This window comes from Phacochoerus africanus, chromosome 11 (genome assembly GCF_016906955.1).
Source record: "Phacochoerus africanus isolate WHEZ1 chromosome 11, ROS_Pafr_v1, whole genome shotgun sequence".
NCBI lineage: Eukaryota > Metazoa > Chordata > Mammalia > Artiodactyla > Suidae > Phacochoerus > Phacochoerus africanus.
The window spans coordinates 52111880-52135397 of NC_062554.1; the positions used below are offsets into that span (position 1 = coordinate 52111880).

Here is a 23518-nt window from a genome sequence, read left to right on the forward strand (position 1 = left end):
CCCAGCTAAGTCATGCTGGATGAAACGGTCAGTCAGCAAGTATCAGTAGGGTGTCTGCAAAGTGACTGGCACAGCACAAGCCACTCAGAATCTGTGTAGGAATGGACAGTCCCTGACCTTTCAGGGTGCTTCCAAGAGGTTCTGAGCTCAGTCTTTGAAGCTTGTACTTTCCCTCAGATGGTCCTTGCCACAAACCCATACCGTGGTCAGGGAGGGCACCATTGTCCCCGTTTGTCAGACAACAAGGCGCAGAGAGCTTAAGCCCTTGACCAAGGCCACACAGACATACATGGCAGGCCTGGGGCTTGACTCCTGGCCCTCCACCACTAAGACCAGTGCCATTCTCAGCATGCCAAAGTTGCTTTGAGAGCAGCTGTGATAACAGTGGGGTCTAAGCAGGCAAACGATCAGCAGATACCCACAAGGAGAATTTAAATCCTGCGGCTAGATATGAGTATGCCTAGGGCAAGGAGAGACTCCTCTCCTGGGGTGCCTGGGGCCTGGGGTGGCAAGGCATCGAGGGGACTGCAATCCAGACACCTGAGCTCACCACTCCTCCCTTTCCACAGATGGTGAAGGCAATCCAGGTCCTGAGAATCCACCTGCTGGAGCTGGAGAAAGTCAATGAACTCTGCAAGGACTTTTGTAACCGCTACATCACCTGCCTCAAAACCAAGATGCACAGTGATAACCTGCTCAGGAATGACCTCGGGGGGCCCTACTCCCCCAACCAGCCCTCCATAAACCTTCACTCACAGGTAACACACAGGACTGGGTCTCATCTCCTATCCAGGCTCTTAAGCCAGGTGTCAGAATGTCTGAAGGTCTCGTGGAAACCTGGGAAAGTGGTCCAGACTCACTAGATCCTTTCTCCAGAAGGTCCATCCTCTGATCTTTGTCAGACAGCACAGTCCCCTTTCCACCCAGAGCTCACCATGCCAGAGTGTCGGCCCTCCCTGGAGGATGACCAGATCCAAGAGGGACCGTGTACCAAGTGATTCCTGGCTTCCTGGTCCAAGATGTCCCAAGCAATGAGCACAGGTGTTAAGGAGATGGAGCACTTTGTTGGAGGATGAGCTGGGGATGGAGCTGGGAACAGACCGACACATTCCAGCCCCATGGCTTCTCGAGGGGGCTGTGGCTTGATGCACTCTCTCTGTTCTGGGAAGGGGATTTGGTTCTCCCTTGAATCCTGCCCATGAATAGCCTAAGACAGCCTTCCCGGGACAGCTTCTCCCCGATCATTTGCTAGTTGCACACACTACCCTGCAGTGGTTCAAGGTCACTGTGTAAGTCACCTAAAGTCACCTCTCTTGAGAGTCACCTGCCACTTTCATCCTGGGAACTGAGGACTGTGGAAATGGTGGCTACGTGCTCTAGGGGAGAATGGCAGCTCTCTCTTGGACAGAATATTGTCCCAAAACTTATAAACTTAGAAAGCTTCTGGTGCTACCTTTCCATCAGACTCACTGGTGTCTACATAAGCCATAGGCTCACCACTTTCTTCTTCTCCTGCTGAGCTCCAGAGTCTAGGACAAACACATGGAGGGTCCCCCAGGAGGTTTGCAGTGGCCTCTTCCCATGAGACAGCCAGGCTTGGGGTTATGGGTAAACTTTCTAAGAATGCTTGGTGAGAGGTGCTAGAAAGAGCGCCTAAGAAAGGTGGTGCCATTTTTATCCTTAAATCTTAAGGATGAGAGTTCCCTTGGTAGTGCAGCGGATTGAGGATATAGCTTTGTCACTGCTGTGGCTCATGTTTGATCCCTGGCCCTGGAACTTCCACGTGCTGCAGGTGCAAGGGAAAAAAAAGCTTAAGGACCAACATGTATAATCTATCTCTCTAGGTTGTCAGAGGCAGGGGGAGGGGAAGAGTGCCCTCTAGAAGGCCAGCCACACCTTGTACATTTTGACAAGTATCACATCAAACCCACCCCAGTGGGATCTCTGCAGGACTCTATAGTGAGTACTGCATGGGACACAAGGAAGGAAGTTTATTTCCACTTCCCATTGCTTGAAATCACCAAATCACTTTATTACAGATCTAAACTCAGCCGCCCAGGCTTCTGCTTGCTAATATTCTCTCGAAATAGACTCATTCCTTCAGAGTCTTATTGTACTTTCCCTTATGATCAAAATTAGCAAGAAACTTGCATAAAAGAGGACAATAATTGCTCAACGAGCATCTCGTTTGTAATTTATTAGTTTCTATTATTGTGGGTTACCATGGCGACGCTGCGCAGCCCCGGTGACGGGAGAGATGCAAGATAGGAGCTGAGGAGGCTGTGAGGCCTCACCAAATGGAGATGCACATTTTTATCAGTAATTTTCATGAAAATAATAAGTGAGGAGTTAATGAGATGGAAAGCCATCCTGTGGCTATTGTGAATTTGTTTTAAGTGTTGATCTAATTAGAATGCATCGGTCAGGAAAAGTAATGAGGATTTAGTGCCTCACAGAGATGTGAGGATCATATCAGAAAATTAGCACAAGTCTTTGGAAATAATCAGGTCCTTGGAGAGGCAGTGGGTTTCCCCTCCTGGGCCGCCCAGCCCCACCTTGAGCTCTGGCATTGGGGGGGCACCAGGGTAGCTGGAGCCGGGGGTGGGGGAAGACGGCCAGAGGGCCTAGCAGCCACGGCGGCCCCTTCAGGGCTGGAGTCCCAGGACTAACAAGTTCATCTGCAGGAAGCAGAGGCCCTGGAGATGCAGGTTAGCAGAGAAGGAGCACACGTGCTCTGGGGTGAGCCAGGCCTCAGAGATGCTGTCTGAAAAAATCAGTCCTCCTGGGAAACCCCAGCATTCAGTGCCTCTGCACTCTGAGGAAAGAGGCAGGAACCCTGATTCCTATCAGGGTTCAGGTTCCTGTGGGGTCGGCCTCAGATCTCTGCCTGCCAGGGAAGCTGGCCCTGGGTTCACTATTGTAGAAAGGCCTCTGATATGCTTAGAGAGAGGAACTCAGACAACCAGACAAAAACAAAGACACCAAGAAAGAGAGAAGACACTTAGCGAGGTGGTCATATTTGCTGTTTCTCAAACTTGTCCCTTCATGCCCCCGCCCTGTCACCACCCATTTGGTTCAGGCTTCAGCGAGTAAATAAGGTCATTACACATGAGCTACTGCCAGAGCTTCTTAACCTGTTCTTCTGCCTTTTCTGGTGACCTCACAGCTCTCGTACACATGCACGTGCACATGCACACACAAATTCACTACCGAAACATGCATACACACAACAATTCACATACACATGCCTATTAGGCTTCTGCTGCTGGCTCTGCCTTCTAAAGCTCAGTCACATCATTCTTCTGCTTGAAACCTCTGATTGCCGCCCCCCCCCCCAGAATTTTTATATCCTTTCACCTGAAATTCAAGGCCCTCCTGTATGTTTCTTCCGTGCCCGTGTGTCTGGGGGATGCCCCCACATCTCTGCAGGGCCAAATCCAGCATCTTTCCCAAGGGCGGTAACAAGGCTGCTCTCCCCATGGAGGCCTCCCTGACACCCCACCCATAATGGACTTTTCTTTCTCTCAACCAATTCCTGGGTACCGTGGGCCCTTTACGTGGTAAATATTGCATGTGACATCACGTTTTCGTCCCTTGTGTAAGCCTCAATTTCTCTCCTAGATAAGAATTTTTTTTAGAGACAGTATTTTAGATCTTTTTAGAACCCACACCTGATGGGAGCCACACAGGGTCTGGTACATGGTAGGCAACCAGTAAATATCTGTGGAAAGATGGAGAGAGAGAGATCAAGAGAGGCAAGAGGAAGGCAAAGGAGGGAAGGGAAAGAGGGAGAAAGACAGAGGGAAAGAAAGACAAGTAGCAAGGGTCGCATTCCCGAGGGAGGTAAGAAGAGGCTGATGAACTGGAGGAAAAGAGCAACGAAGAGAAAAAGACACAGACAGAGGAAGAGGGAAGCGAGGCTGAAGACAGACAGAGGCAGAAAAGAGATGGAAGGAGAGATGGCAGCAGTAGTGGCCAGGGGGTGGGCAGGAAGGACAGGTGTGGGTTCAGCACGGCGTCCCAGGTGCTGGGAAGGAGGAGGTGAGCAGGACATGCCATGTACTGTCCCATCCACATCCCCAGGCCAGGTTCCCATCCCTGCCTCACTGAAGTGCATGGGGGCTACGCAGGGACTTCCCAGGAAGGGGCCACTCACTGAGACTCGGCGCAGGAGGCAGGTCTGGGATCTAGGCACAGGAGCCAGCTTGGGAGAGGAGAGAGAGGAGGAGTGTAGGGGCTTGTGTGTGTGTGAGTGAGTGTGTGTGTGTGTGTGTGTGTGTGTGTGTCTGCACACACATTTGTCATGGTTCGTCCTTAATCCCCCCAGCCTGAAATAGCCTCACTGAGCGCCAGCCTGGCCTGGGGAGGGGTGTCTCCCCTCTGGAACACGATCCTCAGGATCAACATTCCAGACACCCTGCCAGCTTTGTTGCAAACTGCTGGCTCATGGTTTTGCCTGTGTGCTAATCATTCAGCCTCATGTTGTAAAGTGGGAGATACTTTTTTATTTAAACCACCCCACCCTCGGGTGCCCCACTGTGTCCCCATCCAGCTTTGTAGGGTTTGGGCATATTCTCCCTCAACCTCCCATTTCTTTGTGGAAGTTTTCTCTTTGGGGGTGGAATGCGGGAGACTGAACCAGTCTCCAAGCAGGATAGCTGAACCAGTTTCCAAGGACTTGGTCCACAGCCTGTTCTTGCCCCTCCCCAGGAGGCCATCCTGTTCTGCTTGCAACCAGTGATACCCAGGCTCCTTGGGAGGGCAGACCTCAGTAAAGAAGTCTTCCTCGACGGCACAAGCTAAACCACTCCACTGGTGGGACCCTACATCCCGCCACTTTCAAGCATTAATTTGACCTGAAGCCCATCCGTCCTTCTCTGTGGAGACGAAACCTTGGTCCTGTTTCAGGGCAGATCAGGCTGTGCCAAGGCTCTCCTTCAGTTGCTAAGCATTTGGAGGACGCTTACTGTATGCACTGTGCCAGGTCCTGGGAGAACATGATGAAGTGTCCAGGATGAGTGCCCTGTCTCAACGGAAGGGAGCTTGAGTCATACCTGAGGATCTGGATTAGTTATGTGAGCACAGAGGGCTCAGGGGCAGGGGGCACTGAGGAGGGGCAGGAAGGCAGCTGAGGGAAGGGGTTTGGACTGAGCCAATCGTGTGTGTGGCCTAGGTTGCCTGGTCACCACTCAGCATCTGTCTCCTCCCACCCCCAAACCTCAGGGGAAAGCCCAGGTCTTGGTCTCATCCTGCACATCCTCATGGCTGAGGTCTGTTCCTGCCCAGAAACAGGATGAGCAAACCTCAGTAGGGATCAGATAGGCCAGCAGGAGGATTTTCAAAGCCTATTATGATTAGAGAAGCTGCAGCTTCACTGGGAGATTCCTTGGGAAGACTTCCCAGGGTGGGGGATGGGGAGGAGCATTTCAGGGAGGTCTGGAGGAGTGGGGGGGGCAATTAGTAGACCTCTCGGTGTGAGTGTTCCCAGTGCAGAGAGAACTGGAGCAGGTAAGGAACAGAGACAGCCTTTCATAATCGCTGGAGAGAAGGAGGCGTGGTAGAGTGTGAAACAACACCCCCTCATGCTTGGTGCTTCTACTTGCGCACCTACTGTGCCCACTGGGTTCCAAGGACACAGTCTTTAACCTGCAAATGTACTGATGGAGTATCTTGCAGCCAGATATGGGGGGGTTATGCTGATAATCACAGCCAATTGCCAAAGACTTTAAAGGTAGTGGGGAACGTAGGCAATGGGGTAAGACTTGGAGACAAATTAACTGAGTTGCCACCTCTCAAAATGCTCAAAGAAGAACGAGCAGAGAAAGGGAAGAATGTCTGTGTTTATTGAGCATCCTGGTCTCAAACACTGTATGTAGCAGGTGCTTTACCTAGATCATCTTGCTTATTCCTCACAACAAGCCTGCAAGGTACACTCTAGTTTCTCCATTGTACATCCCAGGAAATGGAAGTTCAGAGAAGCTAAGGCGCTGGCTCAAGGTCACACACCTACTAAGTGGCAGAGTTAGGGAGAGGTTCCTCCAGAGTCTACTTTCATTTACTGGCTCCTTTTTAATGTTTCTATGACATAGAAAAAGGAGAACCAGGGATCCTGGGCCTGGGTGGGGAGACGTGACACCACCTGGCTTGTAGAGTAGGGATTTTGAGACTAGAGAGGAAGAAACCAATCACTAGGAAGCAAAAATTTGGATTTCAATCAATAGATTGAAAGCAGGGAGGGGAGAGGTACAAAGGAAGCACAGCTCCGAGATTCAGGGCCTGGCCAAGCAGATACAACTCCCCAGGTGTGTTCCTCTCCAAAAAGAGGAAGGGGACTAGCCAGTGCACCCCAATGTGGGGAAGGGGGACTTGCCTATGGACCTGCAAGGAGTTTACATTTTCAAGATTAGCAGGAGGCCAAGGGGTGGGGGCGATCATCTGCTCCCAGACCCTGGAAGTTCTGCCCTGTGGCCCAGGAGGCTGAGGGTTTGACCAGTGAGTTTTAAGGTGGGCACAGGAAGGGGGAGTGACATACCCAGAAAGGTCACCCCTGAGATGGAAAGGGGACACCCCCAGACCAAGTGATAGGAAGTTGAATTCCGGGAGCTATGTTGCCTTCCTCCTGCCCTAGGCATTGAGGCAGTCCCTTTTCAGTGCCTAGCCCCCTGCCCTCCAATTCAGGGGGCAGGACAACGAGACGGTGGCTCTTCCAGGCTAGGAAACCTGAGCGGCCTCCTCCTTCTGAGAAGAATGTTCCTTAAGAGCAGCAGCTGCTACTTGTCTCCACAGGCCAGAAGTGCCTTTCCGTTGAGACGAAAGCTCCCAGCAGAGTGGGACAAGAACAGGATTAGGTGGCTTGTTTACATGTGATTGGCTTCCCGGGTTTGGGAACCCGGCTTTTCCCAGTCCAAGACAGGACACTGGTTCTGCCAGAGCTAGAGGGAGGCTGCCAAGAACGGGGTATCTGGGGACAACAGTAACCTCCTGACCCTACTAAGGCACACACTCACCCCTTTCCAGGCCAAAGCCCGGTCAGGCCCAACACTGTGCTAGGCAGGTTGGGGGAGTTCAAAGAAAGACCCCTCTTTCTCTCAGAAACCCTGCAGCCAAGCAGGGAGGGAGGGAAGACACATGCACAGGAAAGAACCCGTGTGCTAGGTGCCAGGTACACCAGGCCGACAGGAAGAGTTGAAAGAGTCAAGAGGATGGGCCAAGGGCATGCCCAGGGTGGGTCAAGACAGGCTCTCCAGCAGAAGCCAGGTGCTCAGAACCAGCTTGCTACCCCTCAGCCCCAGGAAGTTAGTGACAAACCCATCCTCCTAGGAGGCTTGGGAGGCTTTGGGGCACACGATCTGGGCTGGTGGATCAGCAGAGACCCCTAGTGGCCTGGGGGTGGATGGCAGACAGCTGGGCCCTTCTGTTCCCGGCTGCCCCCAACACCCTCGTCATCCCCAAATACACACAATAAATCTTAGGGAATGGTGTTGGTTTTCCTAAAATGCCCAACAGGAAGGGCCTTTTGCAAGGTCATCCAGTTCACTCGCCTGTTTCCACAGGCATCCTAGTATGATAAAAATTCTAGCCATTTCAAAATTAACTTAAATCTTTTCTAATCAGCCCCTTCCTTCACTCCTTCGTTTCTTCCTCCTGTCACGGTTTATTCCAGGAATTTCTTCCTTTAGTGGAAATTCAGTCTTCCCAGCCACATAAGCCCTTTCCCTGTTAACAGTGAAGAAAGATGCCTGGCGGGGCTGACACAGCTCCTCCTGGACTGATGTCAGACCACAGGATCAGAGTTCACAGTCACTGGCAGTTCATTTGTGCTCCCCACTGCCACCTGCCCTTTACCTCCAAAAGTAATCACAGAACCTTTCACTTTTTTATAGTAAGGGCTTCCTTTTGAACAAGTCACCTCTTTTTAAAATGTACCCAGTGACCTCCGTGGTTCAGAAAGAATGACTAATGGCCTGGCAGCTGATCCACGGTTGACATCCAGGAGAGGCAAGTTCTCAGCCATCCTAAAGCTGCTCCCCTACCTCGTCCTGCCTCCTCCTGGGGCGGGGGAGGGGGGAGGGCACTCTCTGCCTTTCTGTGTCTCTGGGAAACAGCTCACAAGGAGCAGGAGTGGGATGGCTTCCAGGGAGACCAACCGGTGGGTTTCCATCTGACTTCTTGGCCACCTGGTCCATGCCCTAAGAGACATCATTCCTGGGAAACTCCATCAAGGTTTCAGCTTTTTGGCCTATTTCCTACTAGAATGTAAATCTTACTACTAGAAAGTAAGAGACCACATGCCCCCCAACCTGAAGGAAAGGCTCCACCAGAGAAGCCAAGGAAGTCCTATGATTCCCAGGCTTCTGGCAGTTTCCAGAGGCTTGGGGACACCACTGCCATGTTCCTGGTAGAACAAGGCAAAGCATTCCTGGGCTGGATAACTAGCCTTCAGCCCCTAGTTCCTGGACAACTCTAGCAGGGAGTTGAAAATGTCACTGAAACTACCAAATGAGCTTCTCGTCTCTTTATGGGCCAAGGAACCTGGCAGGAAACAGCTCTGTCTGGGTCTAGACAGAGTTGCATCCACCTGGTTTGGTGTCTGATGAGCCCCAGGAGGAGGCTGTTGAGAAGCATGCTTAGCTTCATGCTTAGCCAACATTTTCTCCCCAGGGGGCTCCCACTGCTGCCATAGCAGCCCCTTCCTCAGAAAAGACCTGTCAACTCTCCCCAGAGACCCAGCGCCACTGTCTCCATAGAGACAAAGCCTCTAGATGGCTGGAGACTAAGGCGTGCCCAGAAATAGCTCCAATGTCAAGTCATGGGGCTAGTCTGGGATGAAGATTGCAGTTTCAACTTCTGGGGGTTGGTCTTGGTCCAGGAACAAGGGGCATGTGGCAAGGACAGACCACCACAGCTAGATGTGTGCCCCAAATGGAACTCTGTTGTTGCTAAATGAGGAACCCACTCTGTTCTATGACTTCCAGGACAGGCCTTAAACCCTGGCTGTGCCATTCCTTCATGGAGTGACTTTAACCAAAGGAAGTGGGAAATGATTTATTGGGTGCCTAAATGTGCCAGGCACTGTGCTTATCTCAAAGACTGGCTGTCTGACTCCAAAACTCATCTCTCTCTCTCTGAAAGCATCAGTGCTGCACTCTGAGCTGGAAGACCTGGTTTCAAGGCCAAGCTATGCAGCTCAAGGAGGTCACTTCTGTTCTCTGGGCCTCAATTCCTTCTCAGGAAAATAGAATCTCTCTTTTGCTGGCCCCATAGGTAGCGGTGAGATTAAACTGAAATAGCATGTGAATGAATACACTCTAATAGTTAGTGTTTAGAACAAATAAATATTTTTCAGACCCCCACCTGATCTTTGGGACTCTCTGAGGGAGGTTTTTAAAAAACACAGATTAGGAGTTCCCATCATGGCTCAGTGGAGATGAATCTAACTAGTATCCACGAGGACACAAGTTCCATCCCTGGCCTCGCTCAGTGGGTTAAGGATCCCACATTGCTGTGAGCTGTGGTGTAGGTCACAGACACAGCTCAGATCCCCAGTTGCTATGGCTTTGGTGTAGGCTAGCGGCTGCAGCTCCGATTTGACCCCTAGCCTGGGAACCTCCATATGCTGCGAGTACAGCCCTAAAAAGATAAAAAATAAAATTAAGTAATAAAAAACACAGATTACTGATGCTATGTCAATGGCTCTGAGAAACTGTGTCTTTAAAAACATCACAGTGCTCAGACAGGTTTGTGAAACAGCTCATGTTTACAAATAGTAGTAGCCAAGCCGCAATGCCGGGAAAGAGCCAGAGTTTGAATAAGCCCATGACATATCCAGGTGATAGCTCACCCTATTGCCTCTGGCTGATAAAAATGTGCTGGTTGAATCCCCAGGCATACATCTTGTATTTATTTTACCATCTTGTACTTATTTTACCCTCTTTGCTTGTGTTTCCCTAACCTTATGGATATATATGTATATACACACACACACACATATATATATATTTTTTTTTTTTTTTTTCGGGAGTAAGAAAGCCTGGGACCAGTTTTTGTGTTTGGAATTCCCAGATATCCTTCCCCAATGCTAAGCACTGGTTCCAAACAAGAGATTATTGAAAAGTCATAGTCATTAGTTTTAGGGTGCGTGGCATAGAGTCAATTCCTCACTCTCACCCTGCCATTAAATTTACCCTCCAAGCTTGCCTCAGCTTCACCTAATCTCAGTACTGGTTTACTCTGTGAGAATGGTTGGCTAGGAGGTTGGGACGAGGGGAGCTCAACCTTGGAGCTGACTCACGGCTGGAAAGTCAGGGGTTGAGGGCTCCTGGTGTCAGCACTGGACCAGAGACCCCTTATAAATGAGAAGACTGAGGCCACCGGAGGACCACAAGCTGCTGATTCCCAAATCCCCCATCTTTCCTCTGGTGTCCATGCTGCTTCTGGGTTCTGGTTGTCTTGACCTGCTCACCTTGCCTTCAATAACTACTTTTTGAACCCCTGTGACTCCAGGAGCACACTGTAGGCCCGTTCTTGGCACAAGGCCAGGAACCAGTATTTGTGGATGAAGGAAGGCTGCATTCTAGTCCCATTGCTGCTACCCAGCTGGGGGCCCTTGGGCAAGTCGCTTGGATTTCTGAGCTTCAGTTCCTTTATTTGCACCTGAGGGAGTTGGAATACTCAGCTTGTAAGGGCCCTCCCAATTTCTAGGCTTCTGCAGGTCAGACTCAGCTTTGTACTTGAGCTGTCTGTGCTGCAAGGCCAAGAGTTCTCTTCAAAGAATAAACCTCACTGGTGGCAAGGCCCTCACAGGGTCCAGAAAGGAAAAGGCGGGCCAGAAGCTGCCCTCTCCCTTCCCCAAGGTCACAGCAGAAGCAAGCCAAGCCAAGCCAAGCATAGAAGCAAGGCCTCCTCCCTGCCACCCCCACCCCCACCCCCACCCCAGAAGCCCGGGCCCTGGAGGCGGGGGAGCCAGACTCCAGCCCCGGTGCTGCTTAGTTGCTTATTTATAGCCCATGCTCCTCCAGCCCTGGGCAGTCCAGGAGAGTAAAAAAGGCAGCTCTGAGGATATGCAGCTGTAGGGGTGGGGGCGTTAAGCAGCTGTATTGAGGGAGTGTTGACTTCCTGGATGCCAGGGTCTGGGAGGGGCAGTGCCCGGCTGTGCCCTGGGCCTCTGATTCTTCTCCTTGGTCTGCTTCCCTTCACTCCACACTCTAACCTTCACGCAGCCTGAAGGTCCAGGCTACTCCCAGCTCTAAAACCAAAGCAAGGAAGCCAGGGGCCCTCTTTCCCCACTATTTTCTTGACCTTTTTCCTGTCTAAGCCCTCATGGCTCGTACCTGTGATTCCAGACTTTGGGCCTTCGAAGACCAGCCCTGCACGTCCGGCCATTGGGCAGATTACCTGGTGCAAGCCCTGTTTTCACAGGAGGAGCCGTGGTCGGAGGCGCTAAGCCACCCGGTGGGACCCCTTGAGGGTCCCTCTACTACTCTTCATTCTATCAGAGACCCCGACCTCGCACACCCAGGTGCTTCCTCACAGACCCTCCCCAGCTGCACGGAGGCCTCGCTGCCCTTCCTGGAGGCCCATGTGAGCCTCCTGCCCCCTGTGTGTGCCTGAGCCCCTCCGCCTCAAGTCCAGTCACCCACTGCCCAGCTCTTAAATGGCAATGATGAGGGTGCCAGAAAAATGGTCTTCTTAGTGGCTTTGGATTGTCCACAGGAAACAGGCTGGCAGGTGACAGTGCGGGGCCAAGTGAGACTGGGGAGGGCTCTACTGGGAGCCTGAGGAAGAGGAAAGAAGGGGTGAAATGTGCCCAAGGCTGGCCGAGGGGAGCCTCATATGAGATTCCCTAGAAGACAGGTTATGAAGAGGCCAGGCGGCCATTTTTTATTATTTTGTATCAAATATTTTGACTTCCCAGGCACTGAGCTAGGTGCTAAGGACACAGAGACAAAACATTTGAAGCTGCTTTGTGTGTGAAGCTCGGTGTAATAAATGCTGTGACATAAGTACAGGGAAGTGAGGCCCTGGGGGCAGGGAGGCATCTGGAGACAATTGAGTGTGAAGCATGACTGGGTGCCAAGCAGCTAAAGCCTGGTTTTCAGCCCTGGCCTCACACTGGAATCACCTGGGGAGCTATCCCCCTCCCCCACCCCCCAAAGCCCCAGCTACACCCTTGACCAATTAAATTAGAATCTCTGGGCATCATCATTGGAACTTCCAAAGTGAAGCCAAGGTGAGGACCACTGGTTTGTAGGATAATTTATGTCTCAGGTTTGCAGGGGAATGGAGTAGCTGAATGGATGACTATTGTTGGTTGGTTGTTTTTAATATGCACCCTTCTTATTTGCACTTGCCAGGGTGCCATGGGAAACACCTTTTGGATCTGGGTCTGGGAGGAGTAGGAAGAGGGAGGAGGGAAGGCAGGAAGGGGGAGGGGAGAGGAGGGATTTGGGGCAGTGACATCTAAGCTCTTAGTGACATTGTCACAAACCACGCACCTCCCTTACTGCCAGGACCTCCTGCAGAATTCCCCCAATTCCATGTCTGGAGTCTCCAATAACCCCCAGGGGATTGTGGTCCCAGCCTCAGCGCTCCAGCAGGGCAACATCGCCATGACAACCGTCAACTCACAAGTGGTGTCAGGTCTGTGCAGGGGATTGTGGGGAACACCCCTGGGAGGAGAATGGGTGGCCTGAGGGAATTCCAGGGGTGGGGGGCAGGGCACTGAACAAGATGTCCTAGGAAATGGGATGGGGTGCCCCCTGCCAAGGGAGGGGTTCCCACCTGAGTTTCTCTACTGAAGTGTTCTGTAAGCTTATAGATGATTAGCTCCAAGACCTGATTATGATGGCTTGGGACAAATTTGGAGCAAATTTGGGTCAAAGTCTCATGAACCCCCTCAAAGACCAACCAAGTAAGGCTGTCAGCCCTTCCCCCAAACACACAGGGAGACTCTACTCTCTAGACCCATCCTCCCTCCCCCCTCCCCCACAGGGGCTGAATGCCTTCAGAGTAGAGGGTGTTTACACCTGAATGCCAAGTGAATCAGGAACCCCGCTTGCCCTCACTCCTACCCACCCCTATGGCAGGGGACCCCAAAACTGGTTGTCTCCTCAGGTGGAGCCTTATACCAGCCGGTTACCATGGTAACCTCCCAGGGTCAGGTGGTTACCCAGGCAATCCCCCAGGGAGCCATCCAGATCCAGAACACACAGGTGAGTGTGTGTGTACAGTATAGGCGTGTGCACAGGTGCCTGGGTCTGGGGGAGGGCAACCGTGATGTTTTACTCTCTGTTAGGCTCTTTAAAGGAACTCCCTACATCCTCATCACTCCTCTAAGAGGTATCATTACTCCCACTTTACAGATAAGAAGATGGGAAAGTTTTGTTAACTCCGGGGATTTTGCTGCCTCTCGGGGTTACATGGAGGAACCCCGCCCTTCCTGGTCCTGGTCCATACTCCGATCCACTCTAGCTCAGGGGGATAGAGTGTACATAGGGCGGGGAGAGGAGGGAGTAAGAAGACCTGAAGTTAGAGGCCTGAGATCTGACATTACCTCTGCCATCTTGGATAAGGCACCTCACCCCTCTGAGATTCAGCGTTCCTATCCATAGAAGAGGGGTGAACACCAATTGCATACTCCTCACCAGCCTACAGGGCTGTTGTGAGGGCTGGCCATGGTGATGGATAGGAAAACTCTGCAAACCATAAAGCACCCCAAAAATACTACTAACTATTGGATGGTTTATAGCAAATCTCTCTCTACTATGCCCTCTCCATGACCCTGTTTCCTCTGTTCTCCCTCACCCCCCTTTCCCCTCTTCTTTCCTCCCCCTCTTCACCACCTTCATCTCTTCTCCCATTCTCTGAGGGGCTGGTGCCAGGCAACTGGAAAGGTGACCTCCCCAGGGCCCTCAGAATGAGCTGGGAAAGGGGATTGGCAGTGAGAGCCTGCCGTTACTATGGCAACAGGTCCCTAGCTGCTGGCCAGCAAGGCTGCTGATGCTGATTTTTTCTCCACGTGCCCTGAAGGTTAACCTTGACCTCACCTCCCTCCTGGACAATGAGGATAAGAAGTCCAAGAACAAACGAGGAGTCTTGCCCAAGCATGCCACCAATATAATGCGTTCTTGGCTCTTCCAGCATCTCATGGTGAGTGTGTGTGTGTTGGGGGTGTGGAGTTGCAGCGTGGGGTACAAGTAACCCCTTGGGCACCAGACTCTGTTGTCACCCCCAGATCTGCAGAGGGCATGGCCTCCAAGAGAGGCCCTCTGGGAGGGATACCATCTTCCAGAGGCCAGGTCAGAGGGAGGTTTAAGTGGGACCTAAAGCTGGGAGACCCTAGGGCTTGCTGCCACTGCTTCAGAAAAGTGTGACATTGGTGAGGGACTGGGGACAGACACATTCTGAACAGAGTTAAATACGGGGCAAGCGTACATTGTTTTTTCACGAACAGGATGAGGTTCCCAAGGGGTCGGTGCTGCGGTTACTGGCCCAGAACCCTCCTCCCCACAGGCAGCCATGCCCACCCCTGCCCTCTCCTGGGGAAGAAAGTGGTTTCTCCACTAGGACTCATATTTCCCAAGTCCTCAGCATTGCGAGAAGCAGAGAATGTGTGGCCCTTTTCCTCTGATCTGAGCAGCCAAAGGAGGCACAGACTGGGGAGCTGTAGTCGAGCCCAGCCACCCTGGAGGAGTGGACCAGGCTGAAATTCCAGCCTCACGTAACCAGCTCAGCTCAGAGACCCAGAGCAGTTGCTTTCATAAAATAACAACACAGCCTTGGGTTTAATTGTCATGTTTATACGGCACCTGCTATTTTCGCCTACGTGATGGTAGTTGTGTTTGTGTGCCGTGTTAGTTTCAACAGACAGGCCTTGGGTTGACTATCAGAAATGACTTCAAAACTGTAACTTCCTAGCACCATTCAAGGGCTGGAGCAATAAAGAAAGCCAGTGACGCTGTGTGGGCTGAGCGGCCAAGTATGTGTGTGGGTGTGTGGGTGTGTCTGGGGTGGGAAGGTAGATTGAACAAGTGCAAGCGGGCTCCCAGTGGTCTGCAAACTCTTGGTCTGTCAGAGATGCACAGTCAGAAGACAAATACCAAGCTTGGGGCTGTAGACACATTGGCCTGCACAGTGTAGGGATGGTCCAGGAGTTCAGGGAACTCTTTCTTCAGAGAGAAGAGAAATTCAGTGGATCGTGGGAACTGATTAATCAATCAGTCAGTCATCAGCCCTTTATTTGAAATGGGAGTGTCCCCAAAACATGGAGCCCACACTAGGCAGTCCTTGGATTTGGGGAATCCTATGATCTCTGCCCAGGAAACAGGGGGTCTGCCCACCTGGCAAAGGGCTGGAATTGCTCTGTGGTGCTAGTTGGGGGCTGAAGCTCTGCATCCCCCACTGCTGTCCACCCCCACCCATCATCTCTGGGGACTTGAGGACTTGGGGCCACCCCAGAACTTCGCTGAGGAAGCACCACCTTGGGAACAAACAGACAAGGTGCAGGAAGCAGCAGGAAGGCTGAGGGTTCGGTTGAGGAACACCGACTCTAAAGCCCAGGGATGAAGCCTGGCAGCCAGACCCAGCCTTGGTCTCTAACCCTGACCTCGGATCTGGAGCTTAAGGTGGGGATGCCCAGGGCTCTGGCCTGTTCTCCCTTCCATGTTGTCAGAGAGCCAGAGGCTCAGGTGGACCTGGGGCCCTGAGAGCCCGGAGTCAGTGCTAAGCTCCCAGCCCAGCCCCAGGAAGGGGGCCTCTCTAAGGGGGTTCTGGCTCTGAGCACTGACCTGTCACAGTCCAAGTGGGGGCACCCAGGCTCCCCGCTACCCCAGCCGTGGACCTAGAGGGGGCCCCACGCGTTAGGCCGTGATAATGTGTAACTGTAGGGCTGCAGGTGTGGTAGAAATCTCTCGGCCTTTTGAGACAGCCAACTGGCTTCACATTTAGGCTTTCCCTCTTACTCTGTGATCTGGCCACACTCACCTCTTGTGGAGATTATGACAAAGCAATGAAATAAGTGCCAAGAGCCTGGCACACTGGGCCTAAATAAATGTGAGTTCCCCACGCCCCACTCCCACCTCTATGCATTTTTGAAGACAGATGTGAACTCACCTACAACCTCACTTCTTAGGGAAGAAAAAGCAAGTGTAGAAGGGAGGGGAACCCAGGGGCTGGGCCTGTGCCCCTCACTGAGACCTGTCACCTCAGCTGCCTCCCATGCCCTCCTGAGTTAAGTCTTCAGCCTGAGGTGGAAGGTCACACTCTCCAACCCTCCTGCTGTGCCTGCCCTCGAACTTTGGACCTTAGTTCCCACCCTGCCTCTCCCCACCTTCCCACTGAGCCCCTCTATAGCTCAGGACTTTGCCCTCCACCCCACTTCCTGTGCACTTGGGAAGGCAGAGAAAGGGAGGAAGAGAAGACAGCAGCTGAGCACAAAGCAGATGGGAGAGAGGCACCCGGTTAGAACTACAGCAGGGGCCTGGAACGATGCTGGGGACCTCTGGACAGTGTGAGTGAGGCCTCCTGCCCGCACCCTCCAGCTCAGAGCGCTCAGCATTGATACTGTTGATAAAACCCTTAAGAGTGGCAAGCCCTCCCTCACAGCACCATGGAGAGAGGACAAGGGAGTGAGCTTTGAGTCTTTAAAGTCAGAACTTGGAGCTCTGGGATGACGAGGAGGAAGAGGATGTGGAGAAGGCCAGGCTCTAGGGACCCCCTTGGCGACAGGGCACAGTGGACAGAAAACAGACCTTGAAGCCAGATAGGGGTATACATTGAGGCTGTCCCACTAGCTGGGCCATCACTCTTTTCTTTGAAAAAGGAAATAGTACCCACTTCCCATGGTTGCGAAGATGAAATAAGATAACATGTCAAGAGCCATGCCCAATACATGATCGCACTTAAGAAATGTGAGTTGCCTTTGAACTTTCTACAGCCAAGAGCAAGTTTGTGAGGCTAAGGCCCAACATTTGCCAAAGTTGTTTAGAGGTGGATGGCTGACCTGTTGTCCTGATCTGTAACACCTCCTGAATTTACCATCATTTGACCCTAAGAATATTTTGACTAATACTAACCTCTTCTGTGTGTATATATATGTGTGTGTGTCAAATCTACATGTTCTGTAACTCTGACTCAAGTGTAAATTGTTCAAGAATAGGGATCACACTTAAAACCTCCCCAAGAGCCCTAAAGCATTGCTTCCTAAAGTGTGTATCTTTATTGGCTGTTATAGGTGTTGCTCCCAAGAAAGGGTACCATGATGAAATAAGTTTTGGGAAGTCTGGGTTATACAAAGTTTAGCTTATTTCTTTATCCTTAGTGTACTAAGGGGCATTGCGAACTTGCAAGAGGAAGTATGGCTTGAAGCTTTTCCCAAACATTTGATCGTTCTGAGTCACCCTAGTTTTCATTGTTGCTTTGAAGGACAACTCTGAGTCTGTAGTTCTTGGGGAATACGACTCTGATAATATTGTATTAGACATAAAGTTGCTGTTCAGTTTTAAGAAAGAAGGATAGAAAAGGTATGAAAAAGGGCGGATCTCAGTATCAGTAAATGTTTTTGTATCCAGCACAGTGGGGGCAACTAATTTGTTGATTGGTTAATTGGAAAGTTGATTGAAGAAAGGAACAGCCATTAAAAAGATACATTTTATTTTGATTTAAAAGTCATAGGTAGGAGTTCCCATTGTGGCTTAGCAGTAACAAACCCAACTAGTATCTATGAGGACACAGGTTCGATCCCTGGCCTCACTCAGTGGGTTGTGGAGCTGGCATTGCCAGCTCAGATCTGGCATTGCTTTGGTTATGGTGTAGGCCAGCAGCTGCAGCTCTAATTTGACCCCTAGCCTGGGAACTCCCATATGCTGCAGGTGTGGCCCTAAAAAGCAAAAAAAAAAAAAAAAAAAAAAAAGTCATGCATAATATATTTATTTGCTACTGTTTTGATAGAGGGCCAAGGTCATTTTCTGATTAAAGTTAGTCATTTTACTTTCACAAACCCCTCCTTATAACTTAACATCCATAAATTTCATCTTTAAAATGAAATAAGAACTTTGGCATTGGGGAAGTAATCTGGCTGTAGGATCTTTCAGATTTTTATTCTGTATCCCAGCCTCTCCATTTGTCTCATGCATTCTCACTTTTAAGCCAATTTGAGTCTGGGGTCTTCCCAAAGCACTCCCCTTAATTTTCTTAGCAACACGGAGTTCCCATTGTGGCTCAATGGAAACAAATCTGACTAGCATCCATAGCATCCATGAGGACACAGGTTCCATCCTCAGTAGGTAAAGGATCCTGAGTTGCTGTGAGCTGCAGTGTAGGTCACAGACACAGCTTGGATCCCGCATAGCTGGCCAGCAGCTACAGCTCCAATTCAACTCCTAGCCTGGGAACCTCCATATGCTGCTGGTGCAGCCCTAAAAAGACTAAATAAATAAATAAATAAAATGCTTTAAAGTTTTTTTCTTAGCAACAATAACTCTTTCTTTTTGCATTCATATTTCACTGGTTTACAGAATAGTTAAGTTACATAATGACAGTAACATGCATAAGTAGCATAAACTAGTCAATATAAACACTGCTGACTTCCTGAGAAGCAGATAAATTGGTTAATGAACATTCTACAAAGCAACCTATGCCTTCAGGACAGTGTGAACCCCGGTTCTAATGGTTGACAGAAGAAAGCAAGAGTGTTGTGTAACCTGCAGACTTGTTTAATAGAGATTGGTTATTAGAACTTCTGTTGTAAATGCTTATTTTTTCCTGTTGTCCTCTTTCCCCCTGGCAGAAGTTAGTATTCTTTGGTTCCTTTTGTCCCAAGTCCAAGGCTTATTGTCATTTCTACAGTTCTATGGCACTAGCAGCTACAGAAATGTATTCAGATGATAGCGTGCTCCTGAGATGGAGCCTAAATCCCAGGGCTTTTGCTGTTAGGCTGCAGTGAGATGAGGATGGTTTCATCCATTAGCTCCTTGCTTCTGGATCCCTGAAGAATCCAGTGAGATTTTCTTGCTATGGCATTTTGGCTGATAATAGCCAAACTCCTGCTGGAAGCAGTCATTCCATGGCAAATGCAGGAGGGGTGAAAAACCCTGGCAGAGGGTCTTCTCCATGGAGGTGGGAGGGAGGGGTGCTGCTCCCCGCTCCCATCTCCCAGCTTCTGCTGGCATCCCCTCTGCTCCACATCCCAGCCTCCCCCTGTCCTGCCTGGGTGATTCTGCTCATTTCTATCAAAAATACAACTGTCCTCCCTGGTGCTGCCACCTGAGCACATGAGCAACTTTGCAGAGTATTTTCTCCTTGCGGGGGTAGGGGGTTGGGGGCGTGAGGGGAGGGTTCCTAGAGAGGAAACTGAGCCCCAGAGGCCCTGCCACCCATCCAAAGAGCCCATCCTCTATCAGCCAGTGCCATGCACCAGGTGCCAATCAAGCATCTTCCTGCATCATCATGCTTTCAGTATGTTTACAGAGTTGTGCAGTCATCACCACTGTCTAACTCCAGAATGTTTCATCACCCAGAAAGAAAGCTGTACCCATTAGCTGTCACCATCCCCACTGCCCCTAGAAACTGGTTATCTACTTTCTGTCTCAATGGGTTTGCCTATTTTGGATATTTCACACAAATGGAATAGTATGATAGGGGATCTTTGTGACTGGCCTTTCATTTAGCATAAGTTTTTCGTGGTTCACCCATGTCGTAATACACATCAATGCTTCATTCCTGTGTGTGACTGAACAATATCCCACTGAATGGATAGACCACGTTTTGTCTGTCCATTCATCAGTTAATAGACATTTGGGTTATTTCAGCTGTTTGGCTTTGAGTAAAGCTGCATGAGCATTTGTGTATACTGCATGACTCTGAGCCCTTGCTTATATTAGAGGCTCTTTGTCAGACTCCCAGCTATCCTTGAGGGCTTAAGCCTCACATGCTGGGTTCATCTCTGCTGGAAGAAACAGGGCTGCTGCATACCTGGCTACAGTGTGTGCCCTGCCCACAGGCTCTCCTCCAGGAGCACATGTGGAGGTAAAATCCTGTTGGTTGTGTCCTTGCTTTGGTGTTGTGTTCAGTCACTCAGCAAACATTCTTGCCACCTTCCCTGTGCCTAACATTGCATTAAGCTCTAAAGGGGGCATGCATCTGTCCCTGTCAGAGACCCACCCACAGGCTCCATCTACAGAGCCTGAACTAGAGCAGGGGTGCCTCTTACAAACAGAAAGAGTGCCGTCTATGGAGAGGGCATAGTACTCAGGAGGCAAGATCTGGATTTGAGTGTCACTGCCCCCTCTACCTAGCCAGGAGATTCCAGTGAATTGCATGACCTCATTAAGGCTCAGTTTCCTCTGCTGTAAAATGGAAATTAATATCCAGCTCAGTACTGTTGTGAGGCTAGACTAGGGTGTTAGACGTGGAAGTGCTTTGTCCTGATACAGACACAACTGCTGCTACAGATGCCTCCAGTCTCACTCTGGGAGCCCCATCATCTGCTCTTGCTTGGAAAATGCTGAGAGAAATCTTGACCCTTCTGGGGAACCTGGGGAGAAAAGTAAGCACCTCGAAAAGCAAGAAAATGGCTTGAGGAGACTGAACAAGAATGGTTTGAGGAGACTGAACCATTCTCGTTCCGGAACATCTTGTCTGCTCCTTTTTCCTTTACCACCTTAACTGAAACCTCACTCATCAGAGACCCATTTAAAATTATCCAATCCCTGTCACATTGCCTGTGGCGAGGCCATGGGGCCATCACTCATTCACCATTTAGGTATGAATGAGTTCAAAAGCTTGGTTTTTATACACACTCAGCTAAGATCAGCTCCATGGGAAAAGTGCCAGTGCTTGTTAGTGGTAGAAGATGAAGGTTAGAACATTTTTTTAATGCAGCCTTCGGAGGAGGTAAGCCAGAACAGGCTGCCCAAGGAAAGGTTCCTAGCAATTGTTTTCAGCCTCTTCTAAACCCTTGACCAAAGCTTTATCTACATCATCATCAACACAGTTGCAGGAGATTTGACCATGAAGTCCTAGAGGCCAGAGGTCTCAGACTCAGGAAGCTGAATGTGGGGTAATATGAGGACCCTGGGATTTGTGAGAGGAGGGGCCAGGAAGAGTCCTCAGGACGCAGAAAAGGGAGAAGCTGACAAAGCCTGTGCTGAACAGACTTGGAGTTTATCCGGTCTCATTCCGTCCCCTGGAAGTAGAGGCAGATCCCTTGTTTGTTCTTCCTGAATCCTGGGGGCTTCTTTCACTAAATTGGCCTTTGAGGCTGGTGCAGAAAACTACTTGTTAAAAAAAAAAAAAAAAAAAAAAAAAGACTTGTTTCTAAGGGAAAATGCGATCTAAGTTCCAAATAACACATCTTTCCACTAACACCTAAGCTTTAGGTATGAGATGAGATTTCAGCACTCAAAGGGCTGATGATTTAACTGGGGGAATAAATCATATACATACTATGAGCGATCAACCCATGATGTGATCGAGTGCTGTCACACCAATGCACATGCAAGTGCTTGGAGAGTGGAGGATGGATATCGGTGAGAGGGGATTGACCGTCTTGCTGGTCAGATGCATCCAGCATAGTGTGCTTAGGTCTGAGCATCAGGTTTCAAAAGGTCCTTTTGACAAGTCGTATCCAGAGAAGGGCAGCCAAGATGGGGAAATGTCTGCTCAAATGACTCCAACAGGAAACATGTCACATTATGAATGGTTAAGGCTGAGGATGTTTGGTCTGCAGAAAAGATTAATCCCTTTAAAGCAGCCTGGTACAGTATTAGGAATAAGGCTTTGAAGGCAGACAGACCTGAGATCAAGCCCTGCTCCATTTTTCACTTGAGCAGTTCAATGAACTTCTCTGATGTCAATTTCCTCTTCATAAAGTGGAGATAATACTTTCCACTTTATGAAAGTATTATCTCGTGGCGATCAATACCATGTTAAAAAGCTCGGTGCCTGAGAGAGAGGGAGTGGATGTGGTTAAAGATACCGGGGGTGCGGGTCCTGGCGCTGCCACTTACTCCTTGTGTAACCTAGACCAGTTTTAACTCCTCTGGGCTCAGTGTTCCAATGTGTAAAATGGGAATAATGACACCTACTTCATAGGTGCCTTGAGAATTCAGTCAGAATCCACATCAAACACGCTCTCCACAGTGAGAATATTCAGTTAGCCAGAAAGCTGTCAGCATCTGAGAAGGGGCGGTGACTCCCATCAAGAGCTGCGGGGCAGTGCTGCATCCTCTTGGGCATCTTCAGAAGTCAGGCCCTGCTCCCTATCTGGACCACAGGGAGGCAGACTTGAGTTCAACTGCTGAGCTTCCCAGCCATCAGAGCAAAGGGCTGCCTCACCGAGGGATATGGCACCACAGAACCAGCTTCCCAACCCTTTTCAGGATGGCACACATGGAAGATGAGAGTAAACCAATCAGGCTGCCCGCCGCTGCCTCCCAATGACCCTGGGGCCAAAGTCGGCCCTGTCTCTGCACACCTTTAACTTTTACATTAGGTGCCATCCTGAAAGCACTGGTGTAAAGACTTCTGCCTTCGGGGACCTCAAGGGCATTCTGATGTTGGGAGCAGGGTTAGGTGGAGGAGCTGAGACGTGGGCCATGCCTGGAAGGATAGTTGGGATCTAGAATTGGGCAGAAGAGAAGGAAGAGCCGCTCGGGTGAGGGTGGTCTCTGGACTCATCATCAATGGTCCTGTCTGGCCTGCAATCCTTGCTGACCTAAGGGACTGACCCTCCTTCCCGTGAACATGGAGTCCTCTCCTCGCCTGGGGAACCATATGGCCCCTTTTCACGGCCACAGCTGTTTCCTCTCCCATGCGGCTCAGGCTCTGGACCTGAAGAGCTTTGGTGCAAGGCCCACCAGGAAGCCAGAAGTCAGGCCAGCTAGGTTCTCAGATGTATTCATCTTTCTGTGCCAGAGAAACAGAAGGTTCCTGCCCATGACGTGAGAGTGTTTTCTTCCACCTGCTCTTCTCCTTAGGGATGGAGGGAGACAGACCCCCAGAGCTGCCCTCTGACTCCCCCTGTTGGAGGTGAGCCTTGAGGCAGCCACAGGCCCAGGTGTATGCCCCATGGGCCACTTCCAGAAGCAGGAAGTCCCAGGGCAGGAAGCAAGATCGGGTCTCCAAGAGTTCCCATCATGGCTCAGTGGTAATGAACCTGACTAGTGTCCATGAGGACTCCGGTTCTATACCTGGCCTCGCTCAGTGATTTAAGGATCCAGCATTGCCGAGGGCTGTGGTATAGGTCACAGACGAGACTCAGATCTGGCATTGCTGTGGCTGTGGCGTAGGGCGGCAACTGCAGCTGCAATTGGACTCCTAGCCTGGGAACCTCCATAAGCCAAGGGTGTGGCCCTAAAACAAAACAAAACAAAACAAAACAAAGGTCTCTGTCAAAGATCAGGCCTTGCAGACAGAAGGCTAGTGAGCCACGGGTTGGAGGGAGCTGAGACAAGAGGAGAGGAGATTGGGGAGACCCCTGCCTTGTGCTGAGCCCCAAGATACTCCACAGGAGCCTACAGCT

At 50.6% G+C, this 23518-nt stretch overlaps 1 protein-coding gene across 4 annotated transcripts in view; it reads left to right on the forward strand.

The window, feature by feature from the left end:
- The window catches only part of PKNOX2 (PBX/knotted 1 homeobox 2), a 306559-nt gene that overhangs the window by 272950 nt on the left and 10091 nt on the right, over positions 1–23518 (forward strand). For 3 of the 4 annotated variants that reach the window (XM_047751952.1, XM_047751951.1, XM_047751953.1), the window contains 4 exons: positions 570–758; positions 12510–12639; positions 13114–13211; positions 14029–14148. In XM_047751952.1, coding sequence (XP_047607908.1) covers positions 570–758; positions 12510–12639; positions 13114–13211; positions 14029–14148 — 537 coding nt within the window. The remainder of the gene's footprint in view (positions 1–569; positions 759–12509; positions 12640–13113; positions 13212–14028; positions 14149–23518) is intronic. The other variant, XM_047751954.1, reaches the window with a different exon arrangement.